Source organism: Ornithorhynchus anatinus, chromosome 18 (genome assembly GCF_004115215.2).
Source record: "Ornithorhynchus anatinus isolate Pmale09 chromosome 18, mOrnAna1.pri.v4, whole genome shotgun sequence".
Lineage (NCBI taxonomy): Eukaryota > Metazoa > Chordata > Mammalia > Monotremata > Ornithorhynchidae > Ornithorhynchus > Ornithorhynchus anatinus.
The window spans coordinates 12,667,392-12,691,412 of NC_041745.1; the positions used below are offsets into that span (position 1 = coordinate 12,667,392).

At 54.9% G+C, this 24,021-nt stretch overlaps 1 protein-coding gene across 5 annotated transcripts in view; it reads left to right on the top strand.

Moving 5' to 3' along the window:
- The window catches only part of VWA3B (von Willebrand factor A domain containing 3B), a 53,433-nt gene that overhangs the window by 25,838 nt on the left and 3,574 nt on the right, over window positions 1-24,021 (top strand). For 3 of the 5 annotated variants that reach the window (XM_029082984.2, XM_029082985.2, XM_029082986.2), the window contains exons 13-24: window positions 866-964; window positions 2,865-3,047; window positions 4,319-4,449; window positions 5,453-5,622; window positions 7,914-8,021; window positions 9,159-9,216; window positions 9,322-9,478; window positions 11,684-11,802; window positions 13,561-13,611; window positions 16,764-16,968; window positions 21,715-21,820; window positions 22,752-22,876. In XM_029082984.2, the coding sequence (XP_028938817.2) occupies window positions 866-964; window positions 2,865-3,047; window positions 4,319-4,449; window positions 5,453-5,622; window positions 7,914-8,021; window positions 9,159-9,216; window positions 9,322-9,478; window positions 11,684-11,802; window positions 13,561-13,611; window positions 16,764-16,968; window positions 21,715-21,820; window positions 22,752-22,876 (1,512 nt within the window). The remainder of the gene's footprint in view (window positions 1-865; window positions 965-2,864; window positions 3,048-4,318; window positions 4,450-5,452; window positions 5,623-7,913; window positions 8,022-9,158; window positions 9,217-9,321; window positions 9,479-11,683; window positions 11,803-13,560; window positions 13,612-16,763; window positions 16,969-21,714; window positions 21,821-22,751; window positions 22,877-24,021) is intronic. The other 2 variants (XM_029082988.2, XM_029082987.2) reach the window with 1 other exon arrangement.

Consider the following 24,021-nt stretch of genomic DNA (forward strand, 5'->3'; position numbering starts at 1 on the left):
AAATAGTAGTAATACTAATATAGCAGCAGTAATAGCAGGAATGATGATAATATTAGTGATCATAATAATAATAATAATGGTATTTGTTAAGCCCTTATTATGTGCCAAGCACTGTTCTGAGCACTGCGGTAGACACAAGGTAATCAGTTTGTCCCACTTGGGGCTCCCAGTCTTCATCCCCATTTTACAGATGAGGCAACGTGACTTGCCCGAGGTCACCCAGCTGACGTGGAGGAGCCGGGATTAGAACCCACGACCTCTGACTCCCGAGCCCGGGTTCTTGCCCCTAAGCCACGCCGCTTCTCCTCTCCATTAGCCGCTTCGCTTCTCCATTCTGCTTCTCTACCATTATTAGTAGAGGGAAGCAGCGTGGCTCAGTGGAAAGCGCCCGGGCTTCGGAGTCGGAGGTCACGGGTTCGACTGCCGGCTCTGCCGCTTGTCAGCCGTGTGACTGTGGGCGAGTCGCTTCACTTCTCTGTGCCTCAGTGACCTCATCTGGAAAATGGGGATCAACCGTGAGCCTCACGTGGGACGACCTGATCACCCTGTACCTCCCCCAGCGCTTAGAACGGTGCTCTGCACATAATAGGCGCTTAACAAATACCAATATTATTATTAGTAGTAGACGTAACAGCATGGTGTAGAACGGGGATTAAGACTGTGAGCCCCAGTGGGACAGGCGTTGTGTCCAATCTGATTAACGTGTACCTACCCCAGCGCTTAGAGCAGTGCTTGGCACATATTGTAGGTACTTAATAAGTATAATAATTACTCTTATTATTCACCTGGGAGAGAACAATGCAACAGAGTAATCTAGCCCAACGGGACAGTCTGTTCTTCATTCTGCTCTTCTTCGTGTTTTTAGGTGGGAAGTTCTACCAACACACTGAGAGCCCTCCAGATCGCCGTAGCCGATGGAGACGTTCAGGCCATCTACCTCCTGAGCGATGGGAGGCCGGATCAGGTATTCATCCCTTCGATCGTATTTTCGAGCACTTACTCCGCGCGGAGCACTGTCCTAAGGGCTCGGAAAGTACAATAGAGCAATAAAGACAGGCATGCCCCGCCCACGCCGGGTTCACGGAGGCGATGGAGGTCCGTGACCGTCCTCGGCAGGAAAAATGTGTCCTCGGCCCTCCGGCCCCCCCCCCGGGGCCACTGGACGGTTGGGCCGAAATATTCATCCCGCCGCTGAGGGCCTTGGAACGAGAAGGGAAGAGATCTTGACTCTTTCTCCCATCGTGGCCTCGCGGAAAGAGCACGGGCCTGGGAGGCAGAAGGACCTGGGTTCTAATCCCACCCCTGCCACTTGTCTGTTGTGGGACCTTCACTCCTCTGGGCCTCAGTGATCTCACCTCTAAAATTGGGATTGAGACTGTGAGCCCCGTGTGGGACGGGGACTGCGTCCAACCCGATTTGCTTGCATCTACCCCAGCGCTTGGTGAGAAGCGGCGTGGCTCAGTGGAAAGAGCACGGGCTTGGGAGTCGGAGGTCGTGGGTTCTCGTCCTCACTCTGTCAGCCGTGTGACTCTGGGAGAGTCACTCAACTTCTCTGGGCCTCCGTGACCTCATCTGGAAAATGGAGATTAAGACTGTGAGCCCCACGTGGGCCAACCTGATTACCCTGTATCTCCCCCAGCGCTTAAAACAGTGCTTTGCACATAGTAAGCGCTTAACAAATGTCATCATTATTATTACAGTGCCCGGCGCATCAGAAGTGCTTAACGGATGGCACTATTATTGGCTTGTTTTGGGGTTCTCATCGGTACTGGTCTTTTGGTGATGCAGTGGAGCTGCCAGGGGGTGGGACTGCCAACCTCTAAACTTAATAGCTGCCATCCTCTCCCTCAGCCCTCCCCCACAGTTTGCTTCCCCTTAATGGTTGGTCCACTGAAGCGGCCGCTTGAGGAAACCGTAACTGAGGTATTCGTTCAGCGCTTACTAAATGTCAAGCACCGTACTGAGTGCTGGGGCAACTGGAAGATGATCGGGTCCCATATGGGCTTCACGGTCTGTGTAGGAGGGAGAACAGGTTTTGAGCCATTTTTAAAGACGAGGAAACCGAGGCACGGAGAAGTTAAGTGACACGCCCAGGGTCACCCAGCAGAAACGTGGTGAAGCCGGGATTAGAACTAAGGCTTTCTGACTCACGGGCCCGTGCTCTTTCCACTCAGTTCCGCTGCTCGATACCGTGCTGCCAATATCAATCAATCAGTGCCTACCGTGTGCAGAGCACTGTACTAAGCTGTTAGAGAAGCGGCATGGCCCAGTGGATAGAACTCGGGCCTGGGCATCAGAAGGATCTGGGTTCTCCTCCCAGCTCCGCCACATACCTACTGGGTGACCTCGGGCGAGTCAATTCACTTCTCTGTGCCTCAGTCAACTCATCTGTAAAATGGGGATTGAGACTGTGAGCTCCATCTGGGACAGGGACTGTGTCCATCCTGATTAGCTTGTATCTAACCTCAGCACTTGGAACAGTTCCGGGCCCTGGCACATTGTAAGCGTTTAACAAATACCACGAGCCCGTTGTGGGCCGGGAATGTGTCTGTCTATTGTTATATTGTATTTATTCAATCATATTTATTAAGCTCTTACTGGGCGCAAAGCCCCGTACTGAGGGCTTGGCAAAGAGCCACACGACAATAAACAGTGACAGTCCCTGCCCACAACCAGCTAACAGTCTCCCAAACGCTTAGTACGCAGTCAGTGCTCAATAAATACGAATGAAGGAACATTATTATTACTGTGATCTAACAGTGTTGGTAGACATGCTCCCCACGGTGGTCCGAGGGTAAGGGGGTCCACAGCGTGTTGCCCAAAACTGCATCCGTCATCTTCTCTCCTTTGTCTCCGAACGTTAGCCTCCCGAAACGATCCTGGCCCAAGCCCGGCTCCTCCCCCCGATCCCCATCCACACCATCGCCTTCTGCTGCAGCGACCCCGAGGCCAGCGCGTTTCTGCATGCCCTCTCCCGGGAGACTGGAGGACGCCCCCACTTCTGGAGCCCCGGCCCTTGGGAGGCCGGGGTGGGCCCCGAGTTCTCCGTAAGCCACCTCCAAGTTCTCCGCCGGGGAGGGTGGGAGGTTCGGGAAGGGGCTGGGTGGGCTGGTATTCAGTCGCTTGCAGACGTTCCTGGACCTAGACTCGTCTCCTTGTTCCAACCTTGCCTTAGCACGGGCCTGGGAATCAGAAGGTCTCGGGTTCTAATCCCGGCCCTGCCGCTTGTCGGCAGTATGACCCTGGGCGAGTCACTTTACTTCTCTGTGCCTCAGTTATCTGAGGGGATTGAAACTGAGAGCCCCACATGGGACAGGGCTGTGTCCAACCCAATTTGGTCGTATCCATCCCAGCGCTTAGTACAGTGCCTGGCACAGAGTAAACGCTTAACAAATACCATGATTATTATCATTTGTTATACTTCCAAGACAACTTGAAGCCGCCTAACCCCGTGAAGGATCACTGTGATGATAAGGTGACCGTTCATTCCCATCAGACCGTGCCGGCCTCCGGTTCTTCCGGGAGTCAGAAAGACCTGGATTCTCCCGCCGTGGGACCTTGGACAAGTTACTTTATTTCTCTGGCTTCAGTTACCTCAACTGTAAAATGGGAATAAGAGCGAGAGTCCCATGTGGGACAGGGACTGTGTCCAACCTGATTATTTTGGATCTAACCGGTGCTTAGGACAGTGCCTGGCTCATAGCAAGGGTTTAACGAATTAATAATAGTAACATCGAAAGGAAAAAGCTGCTTCAATCTCTGCCCCAGCACTTTGCCTCCCAGTGGAGAATAATAACAGCTTGTTCTCCACCGGCTAAAACATAATAATAATAATAATAATAATAATAACTATGGTACTTGTTAAGCACTTACTACGCGCCAGACACTATTCTTAGCACTGGGATAGATACAAGGTAATGAGGTTGGACACAGTCCCTGTTCCATATAGGGCTCACCCTCTTAATCCCCATTTTCCAGATGAGGTAAGTGAGGACCAGAGAATAATAGCAGTATCTGTTAAGCGCTTACTATGGGCCAAGCCCTCTTCTACGCGCTGGGGTAGATACAAGGTAATCAGGTTGTCCCACGAGGCGCTCACAGACTTAATCCCCTTTTTACAGACGAGGTATATGAGGCACAAAGAAGTTTAATGACTTGCCCAAGGTCACACAGTAGACAAACAGCAGAGGCAGGATTAGAACCCAGGTCCTTCTGACCCCCCCCAGGCCCGTGCTCTATCCACTGAGACGCGCCGTTCCTCGTGTCCACCACGTCCAGTCAGGAACCTGAAAGTGGGGGTTCGGACCTTGTTTTGCAGAGTGAAGATTTAGACCTTTTACAGAGAGAAATGGAACAGGGAAGAAGAGACCTCCAGAAAGTGCAGGACCTCTATGCTGAAGGACTGATGTTGGACGGGTGGTTTAACGGGGAAAAAGACGGTGAAGACAGGTGATGTAGAAACCCTTACTGGCCCCAAAAGTCAGTCTCTGCTTGACTTTGCATTTCCAGGATTGGACCCCTGTGAGGATCGAGACGACGCTGGGCAGAATTCCCTCCTTTCCCTCTAGATTATAAACTTGCTGTGGGCAGAAGACACATCCAACAACTTTGTTGTATTATACTCTCCCGACCGTTCAGTACACTGCTCTGCACTGATTGATCCATCCACCCTAACAATCAATCAGGGCTATTTTTTGAACGCTTACTTTGTGCAGAGAAATCAATGAATGGTGTTTATTAATAATAATAATGATAATCATGACATTTGTTAAGCACTTACCACGCGCCAGGCACCGTATTAAGCGACTGCATGGATAGAAGCCAATCCGGTTGAACACAATCGAGAAGCAGCGTGGCTCAGTGGAAGGAGCACGGGCTTTGGAGTCAGAGGTCATGGGTTCGAATCCCGGCCCGGCCACTTGTCAGCTGTGTGACTTTGGGCGAGTCGCTTAACCTCTCGGTGCCTCGGTTACCTCATCTGGAAAATGGGGATTAAGACTGTGAGCCCCACGTGAGACGACCTGATTCCCCTGTGTCTACCCCGGCGCTTAGAAGGGTGCTCGGCGCAGAGTAAGCGCTTAACAAATACCAACATCGTCATCATCATCATCATCATCACATTCCCTGCCCCGTAAGGGGCTCGCTGTCTCGATCCCCATTTTACAGAGGCGTTAACTGAGGCCCAGCGAAGTGAAGTGACTTGCCCAAGGTCACACAGCAGACATGTGGCAGAGCCGGGATTAGTCAGTCAGTCGGTTGTACTTATTGAGCACTTACTGTGTGCAGAGGACTGTACTAAGCGTTTGGGAGAGTACAGCATAACACTAAACAGACACATTCCCCGTCTAAAACGAGTTTACCGTCTAGAGGAAGCCCAGGTCCTGTAATTCCCAGGCCCGGGCTATTTCTGCTTGGCCACGCTCCTTCTAACCTTTCCTTACCCCCGAAACAGGCATCATAAGCGGGACTTGGCGGTGCCTTCGGCCCCAGGCAGCCCCCACCCCTGGGCGTCTGCTGCAGCGGAACCAAGAGAGGCGTCACCCCAGAATCCCGGAGGGGCCGGAAGAGCGCTCCCAGTTGGTCCCAACCCAGGGGGGCGGAAGAAGAAGGCGCTCCATGCGGGTAACGGTGCCCTTCCAGCATTTCCCTCCTTCCTCCTGCTTCGGAGGGGTTGGGGGTGGGACGGTCCAATCACAGCATCGAGCTGTGCCCCCCTCCCACCGTACCAGGACACCTCTTCCTGTGTCTTCACTCCGTCGTATTTACTGAGCGCTTACTGTGTGCGGAGCTCTGTACTAAGCACTTAGGAGAGTACATTATAACAATAAACAGACACATTCGCTGCCCGCAGCGAGCTCACAGTCTAGAGGGGGAGACGGATGTTCACATAAATAAATAAGTCACAGATACGTACCTGAGTGCCGGCGGGCCGGGAGGGGGAGGAAGAAAGTCAAGTTGCCGCAGAAGGGAGTGGGAAAAGAGGAAAGGAGGGCTAAGTCGGGGAAGGTCTCTTGGAGGAGATGAGCCTTCGGGAAGGCCGTGAAGAGGTCGAAGAGTCCCTGTCTGATATGAGGAGGGAGGGCGTTCCAGGCCAGAGGCGGGATGTGGGCAAAAGGTCGACAGAGAGAGATGAGGAAGCGGCGTGGCTCAGGGGAAAGAGCCTGGGCTTCGGAGTCGGAGGTCACGGGTTCGACTCCCGACCCTGCCACTTGTCAGCTGTGTGACTGTGGGCGAGTCGCTTACCTTCTCCGTGCCTCTGTTACCTCATCTGTAAAATGGGGATCGACCGTGAGCCTCACGTGGGACAACCTCATCACCCTGTATCTCCCCCAGCGCTTAGAACAGCGCTCTGCACGTAGTAAACGCTTAACAAAGAGCAACGTCGTTATGAGATCGAGCTAGGGCGACAAGGTCGGCATTAGAGGAGCCAAGTGTGCGGGTTGCGTTGTAGCGGGAGAGGAGCCAAGTGAGATAGGAGGGGACGAGGTGATCGTCTGCTTTAAAAGCCAATGATGAGGAGTTTCTGTTTGACGCAGAGTTGGGTGGGCAGTCACGGGAATATTTTAAGGAGTGGGGCAACATGGCCCGAACGTTTCTGTAGAGAAATGATTTAAGAAAATGGAACGCTTCACAGATTTGCCCGTCTTCCTGGACCTGATTATCTTCCATCTCCCCCAGTGCTCAGGGCAGTGCTTGACACATCGTGTTTTACAAGTACCGCAATTATTATTATTGTTATCATTAGTATAGTGGAAAGAACACAGGCCTGCAAGTCAGAGGACCTGGCTTCTATTCCTGGCTGTGCCATCTGCCTGCTGCATGACCCTGGGCACGTCACAACTCCTCTGGGCCTCGTCTTTAAAATGGGGATTAATATCCGTTCCCTTAGGCTGGGAGTTCTCTATGGAACAGGGACTGTATCCAACCAGGTTTACTTCTATCTACTCCAGCGCTGAATATATTGTTCGGCGCTCAGTAAGTACTTAACAAATATTATCATTATTCATAATAATGAAAGAGAGACAGACACAGAAAGAACTAGAGGGGGAAATTGAAAGCCCCAGAGAGGCAGAGACAGTAAGACCTAGGCAGAGGGGGCACGTAAATCCTTGACGGGCAAGCATTTCTATTTGGCATTCGGAGTTGCTGGCTGAATTGAAACGTGGGGTGTGCGAGTGGCCGATGAGTGAGGGGCAGAGCTGCAGAGCAGCTCAACTGCCATCCCGAGCGACTCCCCGGCCCCCTCCGCCCTGGGCAGTTGTTTTAGAGCAGTTAAGGGGAGACGTACAAGCAGCTGCCTGGTTTCAGGATTCGGTCCCCCTAGATGATAATTCACTGACCATTGCCAAGCGTCGCCAAGCGATGCGCCAAGTACCGTTCTCCGCACTGGGGTAGATACAGCTCTGCCGCTTGTCAGCTGTGGGACTGTGGGCACGTCGCTTAACTTCTCTGTGCCTCAGTTACCTCATCTGGAAAATGGGGATTAAGACTGTGAGCCTCACGGGGGACAACCTGATTACCCTGTATCTATCCCAGCGCTTAGAACAGTGCTCTGCACATAGTAAGCGCTTAACAAATACCATTATTATTATTATACAAGATAATCAGGTCCCACATGGGGCTCACAGTCTAAGTAGGAGGGACAACAGGTATCGAATCCCCATTTTGCAGATGAAGGAACTGAGGCGTGGAGGAGTTGGGTGACTTGCCCAAGGTCACGTGGCGGGTAGGTGGCGGGCCGGTATTTGAACCTCTGACTCCCGGGTCCTTGCTTTTTCCGCTAATAATAACTGGGTTGTTTTTTAAGCGCTTACTATGTGCCAGACACTTTACTAAGTGCTGGGGTGGATACTGGGCCAAGCTGCTTCTCTGGATGGGAGAATGACTTTTGATCCTTCTTCTTCATCCACCAGAAGAGACCAAGACCAGCCTGCTCAGAGCCCAGTTCAGAGGCACAAAGGGGCGAGGAGACTGCCCAACCGTGAAGGCATCTTCAGGTGGAAGAAATCCAGCATCTCATGGTAAGGAACAGCCCATCGAGCACCGTTTCCATGGGCGTGGATGCTTGCTGTCAGCGATGAAAACAAACGCAGCCGGGACGAGCGGGCGCTGCTGGTATCGGATAAGGACTTCCTGTGGTCCGGCACTTTACTGAGCACTGAGGTAGATGCGGATAATCAGGTTGGACACAGTCCTTGTCTCTCATCGGGCTCGCGGTCCAAATAGGAGGGAGGGCAGGTCAATACCTGCATTTTCTACATTTTATAGATGAGGAAACAGAAGCCCAGAGACCTGCCCAAGGTCCCACGGCAGGTAAGTGGTGGAGCGGGGAAGAGAAACCCAGGTCTCCTGACGCCCAGCCTGTGCTCTTTCCACTGGGCCACTCAAACCAGTCACTTATGATCACGTCAACGTGAAAAAATATCGAATACTAGGATTTGAGCTGTCAATCACCGGGATTAGTATTTACGACCTTCCCAGGTCCGTGCCCTATGCGCTATGCCACGCTGCCTGACCTCTCCCAAGAGCTTGGTACAGTGCTCTGCACACAGTAAGCGCGCAATAAATACGACTGAATGAATGTCTGGGGAAAGGTGGGAAGATGATTTAATTTCGGGAGCCTGAAGTAGGACCTGGAGAAAATAAGGTCTGTATTTACCGACGAACACCTCTCAGGGTCGCACCTGGAGAGTTTCCGGTCCTCTACCAGTCTCGGCTACGGGAGGGAGAGTCAGGCAGAGGCCTGTCCACTCGATTCCTAGCTTGGCCAGTGGCTAGCGAGTGGAGAGCCGTCGGCTACAGGTCAAGACTCACCCGTGCTGGGCAGCAGCGGCTAGGGAGAGAGTCGAGGGCGGATGCTCGAGTTTACTGCGCGGAAGACGGCAATGGTAAACCACTTCCGGATTTTGACCAAGAAAACTCTCCGGATCCACTCCCGGAACGATTGAAGATGGAGAGCGGGGACGTTCTGGGAGAGATACGTCCGTGGGGTCGCTACGGGTATGGGTCGGAAACGACTCGACGGCATAAGACAAGATTCACCGATGAAGAGCCAGGTTCCGGGCCAACCCCGCAGGTGTAGGCCCCGTAGTTCCTGAGCGCTATGGTTTTGAGCCGGCAGGATGTTCTCTCCCACAGAGAAGTATATCTTTCCACAGAAACCAACACGGCAGCTGATGGGCTGGCAGGAAAAGAGGTCGCAGGGACCCCCGAGGAGTAAGTAGTCTGGATTCACTAAAGCGATCCTTGTCGTATAATTGCCCTAGAGTCGTTTCACTTTCTCCTTTCCCTCCGTTTGGCCTCCCACTCTTGTGCCCTTAGGCCTCTGGACTCCTCGTCAGCCCGTTGGCTTCGGATCCACGGCCTGGAGGCCAGGAGACTCACGCTAACGGCCGCCTTGGCTCCTACGGCAATCCCCCACCGGGCCAAGTACGTCCCGGTTCTGGATAAGCACGTCGTTTCCAAAGTATTCGATGAGGTAAAACGCAAGCGCGTCTCTTGGAGAAACCCAAATCGACGGGCTTCCAGCCACACGGATTTGGTGGAAAATTACTATAAGCCCCCCATTCCGTCTATGCTTGGAAACACCGAACTTTACCAGGCTCGTGACCTGTCGCTGTTGTCTGATTTGCCTTTTGGGGTCCCGTTCTCCCCGAAACCTTTGCTTCGGGGAGTACAATCCCTCTCCTGATGGTTAACCACCAGAGTAGGCAGTTCACTCCTGACCGATTTGAGACTCCGTTTTTTAGCGTAATGAAAACAATGGGTCCGTTCTCCTTCCTTCCCCCTACCCCATTCAGTTCACCCCGCGCCACCGTTTGGGAGTCCTTACCTTCATCCATTCTCCCCACGGGTCCTGTCCGGGGATGCTGCGTTCCTTTTGAGCGTCGCCTCGACGCCGGCGAGCCGACCGCATTGGAAGATTTCTCTCGCCCTGTTGTTTGATGTCGAATGTAGCGCATAGGTGACGTTAACGGAACCGCTCGAGAAAGCTGGGTTCTTCTCAGAACCGTGTAGAAAGTTAGACTCCACCACAGACTAACAGGCTTTCAAACGTAGAGTGGAGGCGGAGACAAGAAAATCGGATCAGATCCAATCACTGTCCCATGTGGGCCTCACGTTCTAAGTTGGAGGAGCGGGTCATTTCCCCCCCATTTTATAGCTTGGGAAGCCAGCACAGAGATTAAACCGCAGCCTAGAAGCAAAATTGGGAATAGACCCTGGACGTCTCAGGAGATCTCTTTCGGTCAGGAAGAAGGCCGGGTGGGGAAAGAAGGGAAAGAAAGAAGATTTTAAATGCTTCAAGGAAAGCGTCTCTTTTATGGGTTGATGATGTGTCTGCCGATCCACTGGGTCTCGTGCTTCGGAGACTCCTCTTTGTTCCTGTTTCCGTGACTGTTTTTCTCTGGGTCCCTAAGAGAGGCTTTTACGTCTCTGATCCTCTGGGTGCGTCTACCTTGGGGGCGGGGCGGGGGGACTCTGTCTCTGAATGCTTCCCTCGGTGGGTGGGTTTTGTGAATCCTCAAGAGCGAATTTGCGTGGGTCAGGAGGGGCCGAATCCATCAGCCAGCTAAAGTCGTTTGCCATGATACCTTATATCGACCCCAGCTCTCAGAACAGTGCTTTGCACTCAGTAAGTGCTTAACAAATAAAATAATAATTATTATTATTGTTATCATTTTCATCCAGCCTGGAAGGTCGTGGAGATGGTACAAATTATAGTCATCCCTTGGGTCAGGAAAATGTTTCTCGTAGAATAGATTCAGGCCGGACGTAGAATTCTGGACATTCTTTCATTCAATCGCATCTATTGAGCGCTTACTGTGGGCAGAGCTCTTTTCTTGACACTACAAGCCACGAACAGGCCCGTAGGCGTTATCATTGCCGCTGATACTCATGACGATGACAATGACGATATTAATAATCGCGATATTTGTTAAGCGCTTTCTACGTTCCAGGCACCGTACTAAGTGCTGGAGTAGATACGGGTTCATCAAGTCAGGCGCGGTCCCTGCCCGTCCAGGGGTCCATCAATCTGTCAGTCGTATTTACTGAGCGCTTACTGTGCGTAGAGCACTCGGGAGAGAACGATATAAAGATAAAAGAGTCTAAGAGGGAGACTAGGTATTTCATCCCCATTATGCAGCTGAGGAAACTGAGGCCACGCGAAGTGAAGCGACTTGCCCAACGTCACACGGCAGGCAAGTGGAGGAGGCAGGATTAGAACCCACGACCTTCCGACCACCAGGCAGGCCGGTGGCCGAGGCGGGGTTAGAACTCAGGTCTTCTGACTCCCGATCCTGGGCTCTTCCCACTAGGCCACTCTGCCTAGCGTGGCTTAGTGCGGAAGCTGTGTTGCTTAGTGGAAAGGGCCCAGGCTTGAGGGTCAGAGGTCGTGGGTTCTAATTCCGACTCCAGCCCTTGTCAACTGTGTGACCTCGGGCCAGTCACCTAACTTCTCTGTGCCTCAGTTACCTCATCTGTAAAACGGGGATTGAGACTGGGAGCCCAAGGTGGGACGGTGTCTGATCTGACTGACTTGAATCTACCTCGGCGCTTAGAACGGTGCTTAAGAGCTTAAGAAGTATCACTATTATTATTATTAATGGGGAAGTAGAAGGGAGGAAGGAGTGCAAAGCCCGCCTTCTCCAGCCGAACCTCACGCTCCTCCTCTCTGTCAAAGCTGTTCCCCGTGGCCCACGTGAGCGGCGACACCAAGCAGGTGACGTTGGTGAACCCTCAGGCGGTGGATCTCAGGGGATACCGGCGGGAGGTCCTGCGGGTCGTCCGATCCTGTCAGAGGTGAGACCGTCCGGGCCGGCAGAGAAGCCCCTCCTTGTCCAGGTCAATTAGAGAGGCAGCATGGCACAGTGGATAAGACACGGGCCCGGGCGTCGGGAGGTCACGGGTTCTGATCCCGCCTCCTCCCCCTGCCTGCCGCCCGTGCCCTTCGGCGAGACGTTTCGCTTCTCGCTCACCTCATCTGTAAGGTGGGGGTTGAGACTGTGAAGCCCCACGTGGGACGGGGACCGTGTCCAACCTGATTCGCTCGAATCCATCCCGGTTCTTAGCACGGTGCCCGGCACGTAGTAAGTGCTTAACAAATATTACAGTTATTATTATGTGAATCAGTCGTATTCGGGGGGGGGGGGTCCTTCCCCCTCAATCCCCCTCCTCCGGTCAGCCCCCTCGGACTCTGGCCGTCGAGGAGACCACGACGTCCAGGTGCTGGGCTGGGGAGGTAAGCGCTTAGTACGGTGCTCTGCACACAGTAAGCGCTCAATAAATGGGCTTGAATGATTGAGGGGTGACGGCCGTTCCAGTTACTGCACTTCTGCAGGACCCGAAGCGGTGTGGCCAAGCGGACGGAGCCCGGGCCCGAGGGTCAGAGGACCGGGATTCTAATCCCGGCTCCTCCACTTGTCTGCCGTGTGACCTTGGCCAAGTCGCTTCGCTCCTCTGGGCCTCAGTTCCCTCGTCTGTACAGTAGGGATGAAGACTGTGAGCGCCACATAGTTAATGGACTGTGTCCAACCTGATTACCTTATATCTACCCCAGCGCTTAGTACAGTGCCTGGCGCATAGTTAGCGCTTAACAGACACCACTTAAAAAAAAATCTGCCCAAATCCAGTCTCGGCTAGTCACGCGTGGAACCCTCCCCGTCGGCGTGATGTCTGGCGTTCACGGGGGCCGGCGGCCGGTTGTCCCGTCCCTCGTTTTCCCGGGTCTGGGCCCTAATGATATAATCGCGGTATGCGTAAAGGGCTTACTAGGTGCCGAGCACTGTGCTAAGAGTTGGGGTCGATACGATCCCCGACCCTCGTCGGGCCCACGGTCTAGGTAAGTCGTTACCTCAACTGTAAAATGGGGATTAACCGTGAGCCTCCCGTGGGACAACCTGATGACCCTGTATCTCCCCCAGCGCTTAGAACGGTGCTCTGCACATAGTAAGCGCTTAACAAATACCAACATCATTATTATTATTATCAAGTGGGAGAATGAATATTTACTCTCCCCGTACAGATGAGGAAAGGGAAAGACACAGCCCCCCCCCCCCGAGAGGCTGGAGGTTCCGGATCCCGGTGCAGCGTGAGAAACCCCGGACCTCCCCAGAGACTGGGAACAAATCTCTGGACCGTGGAGGAGCCGGGATAATTTCCCAGGCAAGTGCGGAGGATCCAGCTGCGTCCCGCTGGCTTCCTGAACAGTGGAATACGTGTCCAATTAAATATAATCAAAATAATGATTATTACTGTGGTCTTTGTTAAGCCCTTACTATATGGCAGGCACTGTACTAAGCCCCGCCGTGGATACAGGCAAATCGGGTTGGACACGGTCCCTGTCCCATATGGGGCTCACAGTCTCAATCCCCGTTTTCCAGTTCAGGTAACTGAGGCACAGAGAAGTGAAGTGATTTGCCCAAGGTCACGCAGCGGACAAGCGGCGGAGCCGGGATGGAAAGCCGTAACCTTCTGACTCCCAGGCCAGTGCTCTATCCAATGCGCCGTGCCCGGGAGCGGGAGCTGGATTGGGATTCATTTGGTATTTATTTCTAATAGGCGCCTCAATCTGATCGTCTGGAAGGCGCTGTCTCAAGAGGAGAGGGACAGGTGAGTTGTCCTGGCTTCTTTTTCCTCCATCCTGGGCTTTCCCCACCTAAATTCACCTAAATTCACCTCTTCTCAACGAGGCCTCGCCTGACTAAGCTCTCATTTCTCTTATCAGCCCAACTCTGTGTCGCCTGTGCACTTGGCTGTGTTATTTTAATGTCTGTCCCTTCTAGACTGTAAGCTCGTGGCGAGGAGGGAATTCATTCAGTAGTATTTATTGAGCGCTTACTGCGTGCAGAGCACGGTACGAAGCGCTTACGTATCTCTTTGTTGTTGTATCGTACTCTCCCCAACCTTTAGTTCAGTGTTCTGCACCCAGAAAACGCTCAATAGATACGACGGACTGACTGGCTACCGCACTCTGATGCTCGCCCAACCCCTCAGCACTTGCGTCCCTATATTCTTCTATTTCCTCCATCTGAAATTTATTTTAATGTCTATCTCCCCCTATAGACTGTAAGTTCCCGGTGGGCAGGGATTACAATCGATTAATTGATTTGATTTGTTTCTCTATCCGTGGCGATGTTTCCCCAGTGGGGTTTAAGGGGGTCTCTAATGTGAGTCAAAAGCTCAACAGAGCGAGGCACACAGTAAGCGCTTAAATACCATAAATATCAGAAGCGGCTCGGGGTAGCGGACGGAACGCGGGTCTGGGAGCGGGGAGGTCATGGGTTCTAATCTCGCTCCGCCACCTCTCCGCTGGGTGACCTCGGGGCAAACGATTTCACTTCTCTGTGCCTCAGTTACCTCATCTATAAAATGGGGGTGGAGGCTTCGAGCCCCTTGGGGGATAGGGACCGTGTCCATCCCCATTTGCTGGTATCCACCCCAGCGCTTAATACAGTGCCTGGCACAAAGTAAGCGCTCAGCCGACGTCACAATTATTATAATTATTATAAATACGATCGAATGAACGAACGGACAGAAAGTTTGGGCAGTTAACTGACCACACCGGGGCCACAGGATGGGTCTGCCTGGCTGACCTGCCCGGCCCTAGTCCTCTCGGCCCTTCGGACTTCCCCGGTACGACCTCCCTGACCACCCCGCTGTTCTGGACTGTAAGGGAAAGCTTGAACAACTAATTGGCCGTCTTGCCCCTGTCAGGATGGTTCTGCCTTGGATCCATCCCCCTCCACCCAAAGAGAAAATAGCCAGAACCCAAGCACCCTTCTATCTATGTCTCTGCTCTTTTTTAGGGCATTTATGAATAACTTACTACGCGCCAGACACTGTATCAAGCACTGGGGTAGATAGGAGATAATCGGTTCGGGCACGGTCCTTGTCCCGCGGGGGGCTCACGGCGCAAATCCCCATTTTACAGATTTCTCTGAGGCACAGAGAATAATAAAAGTAATGATGTTGGTATCTGTTAAGCGCATGCTACGTGCAGAGCACTGTTCTAAGCGCTGGGGTAGACACAGGGGAATGAGGTTGTCCCACGTGAGGCTCCCGGTCTTCATCCCCATTTTACAGATGAGGGAACTGAGGCCCAGAGAAGTGAAGTGACTTGGCCAAGGTCACCCAGCAGACAGGCGGTGGAGCTGGGATTAGAACCCAGGTGGTCTGGCTCCCAGGCCCGGGCTCTTTCCACTACGCCCTGCTGCTCTTCCACCGGTTGGATGTGGTCATTTGTCCAGCCGGGTACCGGGCGGCCCGGCTTTCAGCTACCCTGTCCCGGACCGACGCCGCTAGAGATCGGAAGCTTTTACGTCCATTTCTTCTGTTTCCCCCACGCCGGCTCCACGGCTCCGTCGTGGTCTCGGCGCCGACGTGAACGTGGGAAGGGAGGGCTGCGACGCTCGGACAAGCCGGGAGGGTCAAGGACCCGGGCCTAGGACCGGCCGACGTCGGCTTTACCTTCTGCAGAGATGGTTCCCCTGCGGGCTCAGAGACCTAGGGGATAGAACACAGGCCCCGGAGCTACAGGACCTGGGTTCTAATCCCGGCTCCGACAAGACGGGCCGTTAGGTTTGACCCTTGTTACTATTATAATTAGCAGTAATAATATTTATTAAGTGCTTACTATATGCTGAGTACTGGGGTTGCTACGATACAGTCCGACCGGAAAGAGTCCCTGTCTCATGTGGTCTAAGGGAGAAGCGGCGAGGCTTAGCGGAAAGAGCCCGGGCTTGGGAGTCAGAGGTCATGGGTTCTAATCCCGGCTCCGCCACCCGTCAGCTGTGTGACTCTGGGCGGGTCACTTCACTTCTCTGTGCCTTAGTTACCTCATCTGTAAAATGGGGATTAGCAAAAATCGTAATTACGGTATTTGTTAAACTCTTACTACGTGGCAAGCGCCGTTCTAAGCGCTGGGGTAGATACAAGGTCAGCAGGTTGCCCCACGTGGGGCTCACGGTCTTAATCCCCATTTTACAGATGAGGTAACTGAGGGCACAGAGCAGTGAAGTGACCCGCCCAAGGTCACGCAGCTGACAAGTGGTGGAGCCGGGATCAGAACCCACGACCTCTGACTCTCAAGCCCGGGCTCTTTCCGCTAAGCCACGATTAAGACTGTGAGCCCCCACGTGCTTAACAGATACCATTGGTATTATTATTATTATTAAGAGGGAAGGAGCCCGGGTACTTCATCCCCATTTCTCAGGTGAGGAAACTGAGGCCCAGAGAGGTTCAGCGACCTATCCGAGGTCACCCGGCGGATAGGTCGTGGAGTCGGGACTAGAACCCGCCACTACCAGGGCTCTGTCCACGAGGCAAGGCCGCTGTGATTCAGCGCTGTGGGACAGTTCATCCCTTCACTCCTATTTACTGAGCGCTTACTGTGGGCAGAACACTGTACTAAGCTCTTGGAAAGTGCGATTCAGCGACAAATAGAGACAATCCCTAACCGACAACGGGCTCACGGTCTAGATGGGAGGGAGACAGACATCTAGACAAGTAAACGGGCTTCGATAGCATCGATAGAAATAGAATTATAGAATAAATAAATCATAATAAATATGGGCAGATACACACAAGTGCTGCGGGGAGGGGGATAGAGCAGAGGGAAGGAGTCGGGGCGATGGGGAGGGGAGGAAAAGGGGGGTTTAGACGGCGAGGTTGGGGGGAGCCCAGGAAGAACCGGTACCGAGGTTCCCCCGGGGAATCCTCTCGGAGCCCGTCCGCCGATCACGGGGGCTTTTCGTCCTGCCCAGGTTTGACGGCGAGGGAACGGTCACCTACCTGGACAATCGGGAGGCCTTCCTGGAGGCCTTGGAGCGGCTCGACTGGCCCCTTCCCCGGGAAGACGTGACCCTCCTGGAGGATGAGATCGAGGCTGGGGCCGCCTACCTTCGGCAGGCCCTGGACCTCCAGGAAGCTGCCGGGAAGGACCAGCTCCGAGACCGGAACCGGGGCCAGGTGAGGTGGGGAGGGGGGCCCAGGCCCCTCCCCTTGACCCCCCCCCCCGCCCCCGCCGGGTCCTTCACTCGTTCAGTCCTATTTACCGAGCGCTCACTGCGTGCAGATCACTGCACCGAGTGCTGGCGAGAGTAACGGTAATAATGTTGGTATCTGTTATGCGCTTACTATGTGCGGAGCACCGTTCTAAAAGCCGGGGTAGATACGGGGTCATGAGGTTGTCCCACGGGAGGCTCGCAGTTAATCCCCGTTTTACAGATGAGGGAACTGAGGCACGGAAAGGTTAAGTGACTTGCCCACAGTCACACAGCTGACCAGCGCGTAATCATAAAAAAACAGGCACGTTGCCTACCCACAACCAGTTTACGGTCTAGAGGGGAGACACATATTAAAATAAAGAAATTAATGAGAACGGTGGTATTTGTACAGTGCTCACTATGTGCCAGGAGCCGCGCTGAGCACTGGGCAGCTGGGCACGGGCAAATCCGGTTGGACACAGTCCCCGTCTCACGTAGGGCTCACGCTCTTAACCCCGATTTACAGATGAGGCCCAGATAAGTGAAGCGACTTGCCCGAGGTCACACGGCAGACACGTGCAGGGGGCGGGATTAGAACCCAGGTCCTCCAGACCCCCTCAGCTGAGAGAGCTTAAAAAAAGCGGCCCCGGAGATTAAATAGCAATTAAACGTAGAGACTCCCGGAGGAGTGGGGGTTTAGGGAGGCTTTGGAGACGAGGAGAGCCTTAAAAGTTCTGGAAGGTTCTCCCGCCCCCACGGGAAACGTGTTCACGGTGGCGGGTTTTTGGTTCAGCCGGGCTCGGTCACTCTGCCGGCCCAGAGGGGACAATCCGGGCATTAACGAGATTAACATTGTGCAATCATTCGTCCCGAGTTAACCCGCTTTAGGAAGGTGATCAGAGCCGACCCGGGGTCGGGCTAAATCCGCCCCCTCGAAGCCGACGGCCCACCGCCCGAGACCCGCCTTGACGGGCGGGGAGAAGACAGGGAGACGCGGACCCGTCGCTCGATCCGGGGACGGCCGGGTCGCCGGGCCCCACGCAGGGCTTCTCCCGAAAACCGGGCTTCCCCTCAATCGGTCAAATCGATCCACCGGCCGTACCGACTGGGCACGTGCCGTGGGCCGAGCACTGTACTAAGCAGTTGGGAGAGTTCAGTGTGACGGGGTTCCCCTCTCCCCGGATCCTACCTCACCCCCGCCCCCCAACTCTGCCCAGGCCCCGGCAGCCTCTCTGCTTGCCTCCTCGGTTGCCACCCCCTCTGGACTAGGAGCCCGCTGTGGGCAGGGATTGTCTCTCTATTTCTTGCCGGACTGTACTTTCCAAGCGCTTAGGGCAGTGCTCCGCACACAGTAAGCGCTCAGTAAATACGACCGAATGAGTGACTGAATGAAAGACCCTCTTGCCCCCTCCCCTCCACGGGGTAGAGCAGGTTATTATTATCAGGGTGGCCATCGGTCCGGTTTTAACCAGGACAGCCCAGCTTTTTTTAACGGTCAAAACCAGGCACCGCTAATAACAATCATAATAATAATAATGGTATTTGTGAAGTGCTGACTATGTGCCAAGCACTGTTCTAAGCGCTGGGGTAGATAGGAGACCGTTACTCCCCATTTTACAGATGAGGTAACGGAGGCTCCGAGAAGTGAAGCGGCCCGCCCAAGGTCACACAGCAGACGGGTGGCGGAAGCAGGATCAGAACCCACGTCCTCTGACTCCCAAGCCTGTCCTCTTTCCACTAACCCTGCTGTTCTGAGCCTCGGGGTGGATGATAATAATAATGGTGACGACGATAATCGTGGTATTTGAGTGCTTACAGTGTGCCAGGCACTGTACTGAGCGTTGAGGCGGACGCAAGGCAATTAATAACAACAGTAACGACGACGGTATTTTTTAAGCGCTGACTGGGCGCCAGGCACCGTACGAAGCGTCGGGGTGGATACGAGCAAATTGGGTTGGACGCAGTCCCCGTCCCATGTGGGGCTCGTAGTCTCAACCCGCATTTTACAGAAGAGGCCGCCGAGGCTCAGAGACGTGAAATGGCTTGGCCGGGGTCACCCAGCGGCCAAGTGGCAGAGACGGGATCAGAACCCAGGACTCCTTCTGACTCCCGGGCCCGGCAGGATCGTTTCCCGCGGGGCATCACCCACCTTTACGTCCGGGGTCTGTTTCGGAAGCGCACGTCCTCCTCGCTCCTCCGGTCCGGCCGCCCAATTCTGCGGCTCGGAAGCGGCGCCCGGGTCCGGAGGGGGCCTGGAGCAAAGGCTGGGGATCGGGGGTCCCGGGAGTCGGGAGGCCATGGGTCCTAATCCCGGCTCCGCCACTCATCCGCCGCGGCACCCTGGGCGAGTCGCTTCGCTTCCCTGGGCCTCAGCTGCCTCATCTGTAAAATGGGGATCGAGACCGGGCGTGGGACAGGCACCGCGTCCGACCTGATTTGCTCGTATTCATTCATTCGAGAGTATTTATCGAGCGCTTACTATGTGCAGAGCACTGGACCAAGCGCTTGGAACGGACAGATCGGCGACAGATGGAGACGGTCCCTGCCCTCCGACGGGCTCCCGGTCTGATCGGGGGAGACGGACGGACGAGAACGATGGCGATAAGTAGAGTCGAGGGGAAGAACGTCTCGTAAAAACAATGGCAGATAAATGGAATCAGGGTGATGTACCTCTCGTTAAACAAAATATCAGTCCGGTGCCTGGCACATAGTGAGCGCTCAACAAGTGCCACGATTATGATTATTAGTGCTCTGCGGCGTTCGTGTAGGTGTTTGGTATCCGGGAGGGTCGTCGCCGTCGTCCCCCCCCCCCCCCCCCGACGCCCGCCGGCATCTGGCAGGTAGCCGAGGGTCCCAGGAGGGGACGGGCCTGCTCGGGCAGAAATTCTAAGCTCCCCTCACGCGGGGCCTTCCCCGGGGAGACCCACCGGCCGGGCAGCCGGGCATGTTGAAGCAGACCCTCCTCACGCCCCGCACAGAGGAGCCAATTAAGCGGAGCCCAAGCGTGGCTCCGGCTCAGTCCGCCTCCTCCTCCTCACCGGGCGGCCTCCGAGGGCCCCGGCGGGCGAGCCGTCTCAAGGCCTCGCCTCTCCGGGCCCCGCGTCCCCCGGCCTGGGCCCGATCTCCCGGGCGACCCCAGGCCAGAGCCGGGCAGGGACGGACTCTTGGGGAGTGACGAACAAGAACTCCTCGCCATTGGCTTTAGAACACTCATCCGTCCGACGACGATGATAATAATGACGACGTTAGTATTTGTTGAGCGCTTGCTATGTGCAGAGCACCGTTCTAAGCCCTGGGAAGAAGAAATAGCCAGAACCCAAGCACCGTTGTATCTATAGCTCTGCTCTTTTTTAGGGCATTTATGAAAAACTTACTACGCGCCAGACACTGTATCAAGCACTGGGGTAGATAGGAGATAATCGGTTCGGGCACGGTCCTTGTCCCGCGGGGGGCTCACGGCTCAAATCCCCATTTTACAGATTTCTCTGAGGCACAGAGAATAATAATAATAATGATAATGTTGGTATCTGTTAAGCGCTTACTACGTGCAGAGCACTGTTCTAAGCGCTGGGGGAGATACGGGGGGATCGGGTCGTCCCACGTGGGGCTCACCGTCTTAATCCCCATTTTACAGATGAGGGAACTGAGGCCCAGAGAAGTGAAGTGACTCGCCCACAGTCCCACAGCTCATAAGGGGCAGATCCGGGATACGAACCCCTGACCTCTGACTCCCAAGCCAGGGCTCTTTCCACTGAGCCACGCTACTTTCCCAATATAGTATTCCCCGATAGTATTTATTGAACGCTTACTATGCGCAGAGCACTGTACTAAGCGCTTGGAACGTACAATTCCATCACCTCGCCTTCTGCTACCTCACTCGCTTCTCTCCCAGTACGCAGCCCGCATACTCCTCCAGTGCTAACCCTCAACGTTTATGTATATATCTGTAATTTTATTTATTTGCATCCATGTCCCCGGCTCTAGCCCCTAAGCTCGTAGTGGGCAGGGAACGTCACTGTTTACCGTTGGACTGTTGGATGGAGAAGCAGCGTGGCTTAGTGGAAAGTGGCTTGGGAGTCAGAGGTCATGGGTTCGAATCCCGGCTCTGCCGCTCGTCAGCTGTGTGACTGTGGACGAGTCACTTGGCTTCTCCGGGCCTCAGTTCCCTCATCTGTAAAATGGGGATGAAGACTGTGAGCCTCACGTGGGACAACCTCATTCCCCTGTATCTCCCCCAGCGCTTCGAACAGTGCTCTGCACATAGTAAGCGCTTAACAGATACCAACATTTTCATTATTACAGTGCTCTGCACTTAGTAAGCGCTCAATAAATACGACTTAAATACTATCATTCCGATCGTTATTATTATTGTCACCATCATCTTTATCAATAATCCCCGTGCCCACTCCAAATGTTAAAGGTAAGCTGATTTAATCTGTCGAGCCCCCGCCCTGCACCCCCTTTTCCGCCCTCAGAGCCTCTTCTACCCCCCCAATCCCGGGGAGCGAGGACGAGAGGGACTCGGGTCGAGGCGACCTCTGCCATTTACGGCGGGCACCTCCTGCGCTCCCCGTCTTCCCGCCACTGAGCCGCGGGACCGTTGTCCTCCTTCCGCCCCTGCGCCGCCCGGCAGCCGCCCCCGGGAGGGCTGTTCCTGGCGCTCCGTGGGCCAGAGGGAGCGGGCTCCCCGTCTTTCAACCCACCTCCTCCCGGCCCTATTCCATCCCAGAAACACCCAACCGGCCCGGAGAAGAGGCGCCCGGCAAGGAAGGCGGACGCCCTCAGAGGCCAGAGGGTGATTGCCCGGTCGGAGGCCAGCGGCTTTTATTTTCCAGGTGAGAGCCGGGCGGAATTCCCACCCCCAGGAATTTTAGACACTTGGATGGTCCTCGGCAGTCTGGGGATTCAGGGTCCACTTGGGGGTTACCCAAACCCAGAGCCTCTTCTCCTTCCTCTCCTCAGAGCTCGAGAGCTCCTGGACCGTGGGAAGGGGGCCCGGTGTAAATGGGGCCCTATAACTAGGTAGAGGAACTATAAGAATAATGATGATTAGTAATGTTGGTATCTGTTAAGCGCGTACCACGTGCAGAGCACCGTTCTAGACGCTGGGGTAGATACGGGGTCATCGGGTCCGTCCCACGTGAGGCTCACGGTCAATCCCCATTTTCCAGGTGAGGGAACTGAGGCCCAGAGAAGTGAAGCGACTCGCCCACGGTCACCCGGCTGCCGAGCGGCAGAGCCGGGAGTCGAACCCGTGACCTCTGACTCCCAGGCCAGGGCTCTTCCCACTCGGATACTGTCCCCGTCCTTCACAATCTAAGTAGAAGCGTGAACAAGTTTTGAATCCCCGTTACGAGGATGAGGAAACCGAAGCCCAGAGAAGTGCCACGATTTGCCCAAGGTCACCCAGCAGAGCCGAGATCAGAAACCCGGTCTCGCGACTCCCGGGCCCGGCCGATCTCTTTGGAGAGCCGCCGTTTGCTTCCAGTTCCCGGGCTGTGAGCTCGCTGTGGCCGGGGAACGTGAATGCTCGTCGTACGGTCCTCTCCCGAGCGCTCAGTGCGGCGCCCTGCACCCAGTGAGCGCCCGATCAATCCGTCCGAAGGCTCGGTAACTGAGCCCGCGGCCTCGGTGGGCTCGGCGGGGCCGACCGACAAGCGCGGGGGGAAGCGGGCGCTGGGCGAGGATCCCCCTGGAGCGGGGGAGGCGGAGGGGGCCGGCTCGGTGGCCCGGCCCGGAGGAAGCCAGGGCGCCGTTCCTCCGCAGGCACTGCGATCCTCCGCCCGAGCGCCACCCGGGCCCTGGTGACTTTCCGGCACGGAGAGACGGAGATGGTCCCGACTGCGGGCCTCATTCCCGTCGGGGGAGCGATGCCCGGTCCTCTGCTCCAGGTCGGTCCCGATGCTCTGTCCCGGCCAGGGAGGGTTCTGTCCTCTTATTCGTTCGGTCGTATTTACTGAACTCTTACTATGTGCGGGGCGCTGTACTGAGCGCTTGGAAAGCAGCGTGGCTCCGTGGAAAGAGCCCGGGCTTCGGAGTCAGAGGTCACGGGTTCGACTCCCGGCTCTGCCACTCGTCGGCTGTGTGACCGTGGGCGAGTCGCTTCACTCCTCTGGGCCTCAGTTCTCTCATCTGGAAAATGGGGATTAACCGTGAGCCTCACGTGGGACAATGATTACCCTCTATCTCCCCCAGCGCTTAGAACGGTGCTCGGCACCTGGTAAGCGCTTAACAGATACCAACATTATTATTACAATTCAACAACGGAGACAATCCCTGCCCAACAACGGGCTGACAGTCTACACTTCCTGGCACCACTCAGCCTAGCAGCTATTACTACTAATAATAAGAATATTGTTGGCACTTGTCAAGCGCTTACTATGTGCCAGGCACCGTTCTAAGCGCTGGGGGAGATACGAGTAAATCAGGGTGGACACAGTCCCTGTCCCACATCGGGGGGGGGGCACGATCTCAATCTCCATTTTACAGAAGGACCTGGATTCTAATCCCAGCTCCATTCCCTATCTGCTGTGTGACCTTGGACAAGTCACTTCCCTTCTCTGGGCCTCAGTCACCTCATCTAGAAAATGGGGATTAAGACCGGGAGCCCCACGTGGGGCCGGGACTGTGTCCAACCTGATTAGTCTTTGGCTATCCCAGCGCTTAGGACAGTGCTTGGCCCAGAGTAAGCACTTGACAAGTACCAGAGTTAATATTAGATGAGGTAACTGAGGCCCAGAGAAGTGAAGCGATATGCCCGAGGCCACACAGCAGATGAGTGGCGGAGTCAGGATTAGAACCCATGACCTTCTGACTCCCAGGCCCACGCTCCCCTACTCCCGTGATACTACACTGTCATGCTCTTGGGGTCCTGGCCTTGGGACCCCGCCCCCCCCCCCCCCCCGCGGCTCTCTAATAATAATGATAACAACGTTGGTATCTGTTAAGCGCTTACTACGTGCCGAGCACCGTTCTAAGCGCCGGGGTAGACACAGGGGACTCAGGTCGTCCCACGTGGGGCTCACAGTCCCAATCC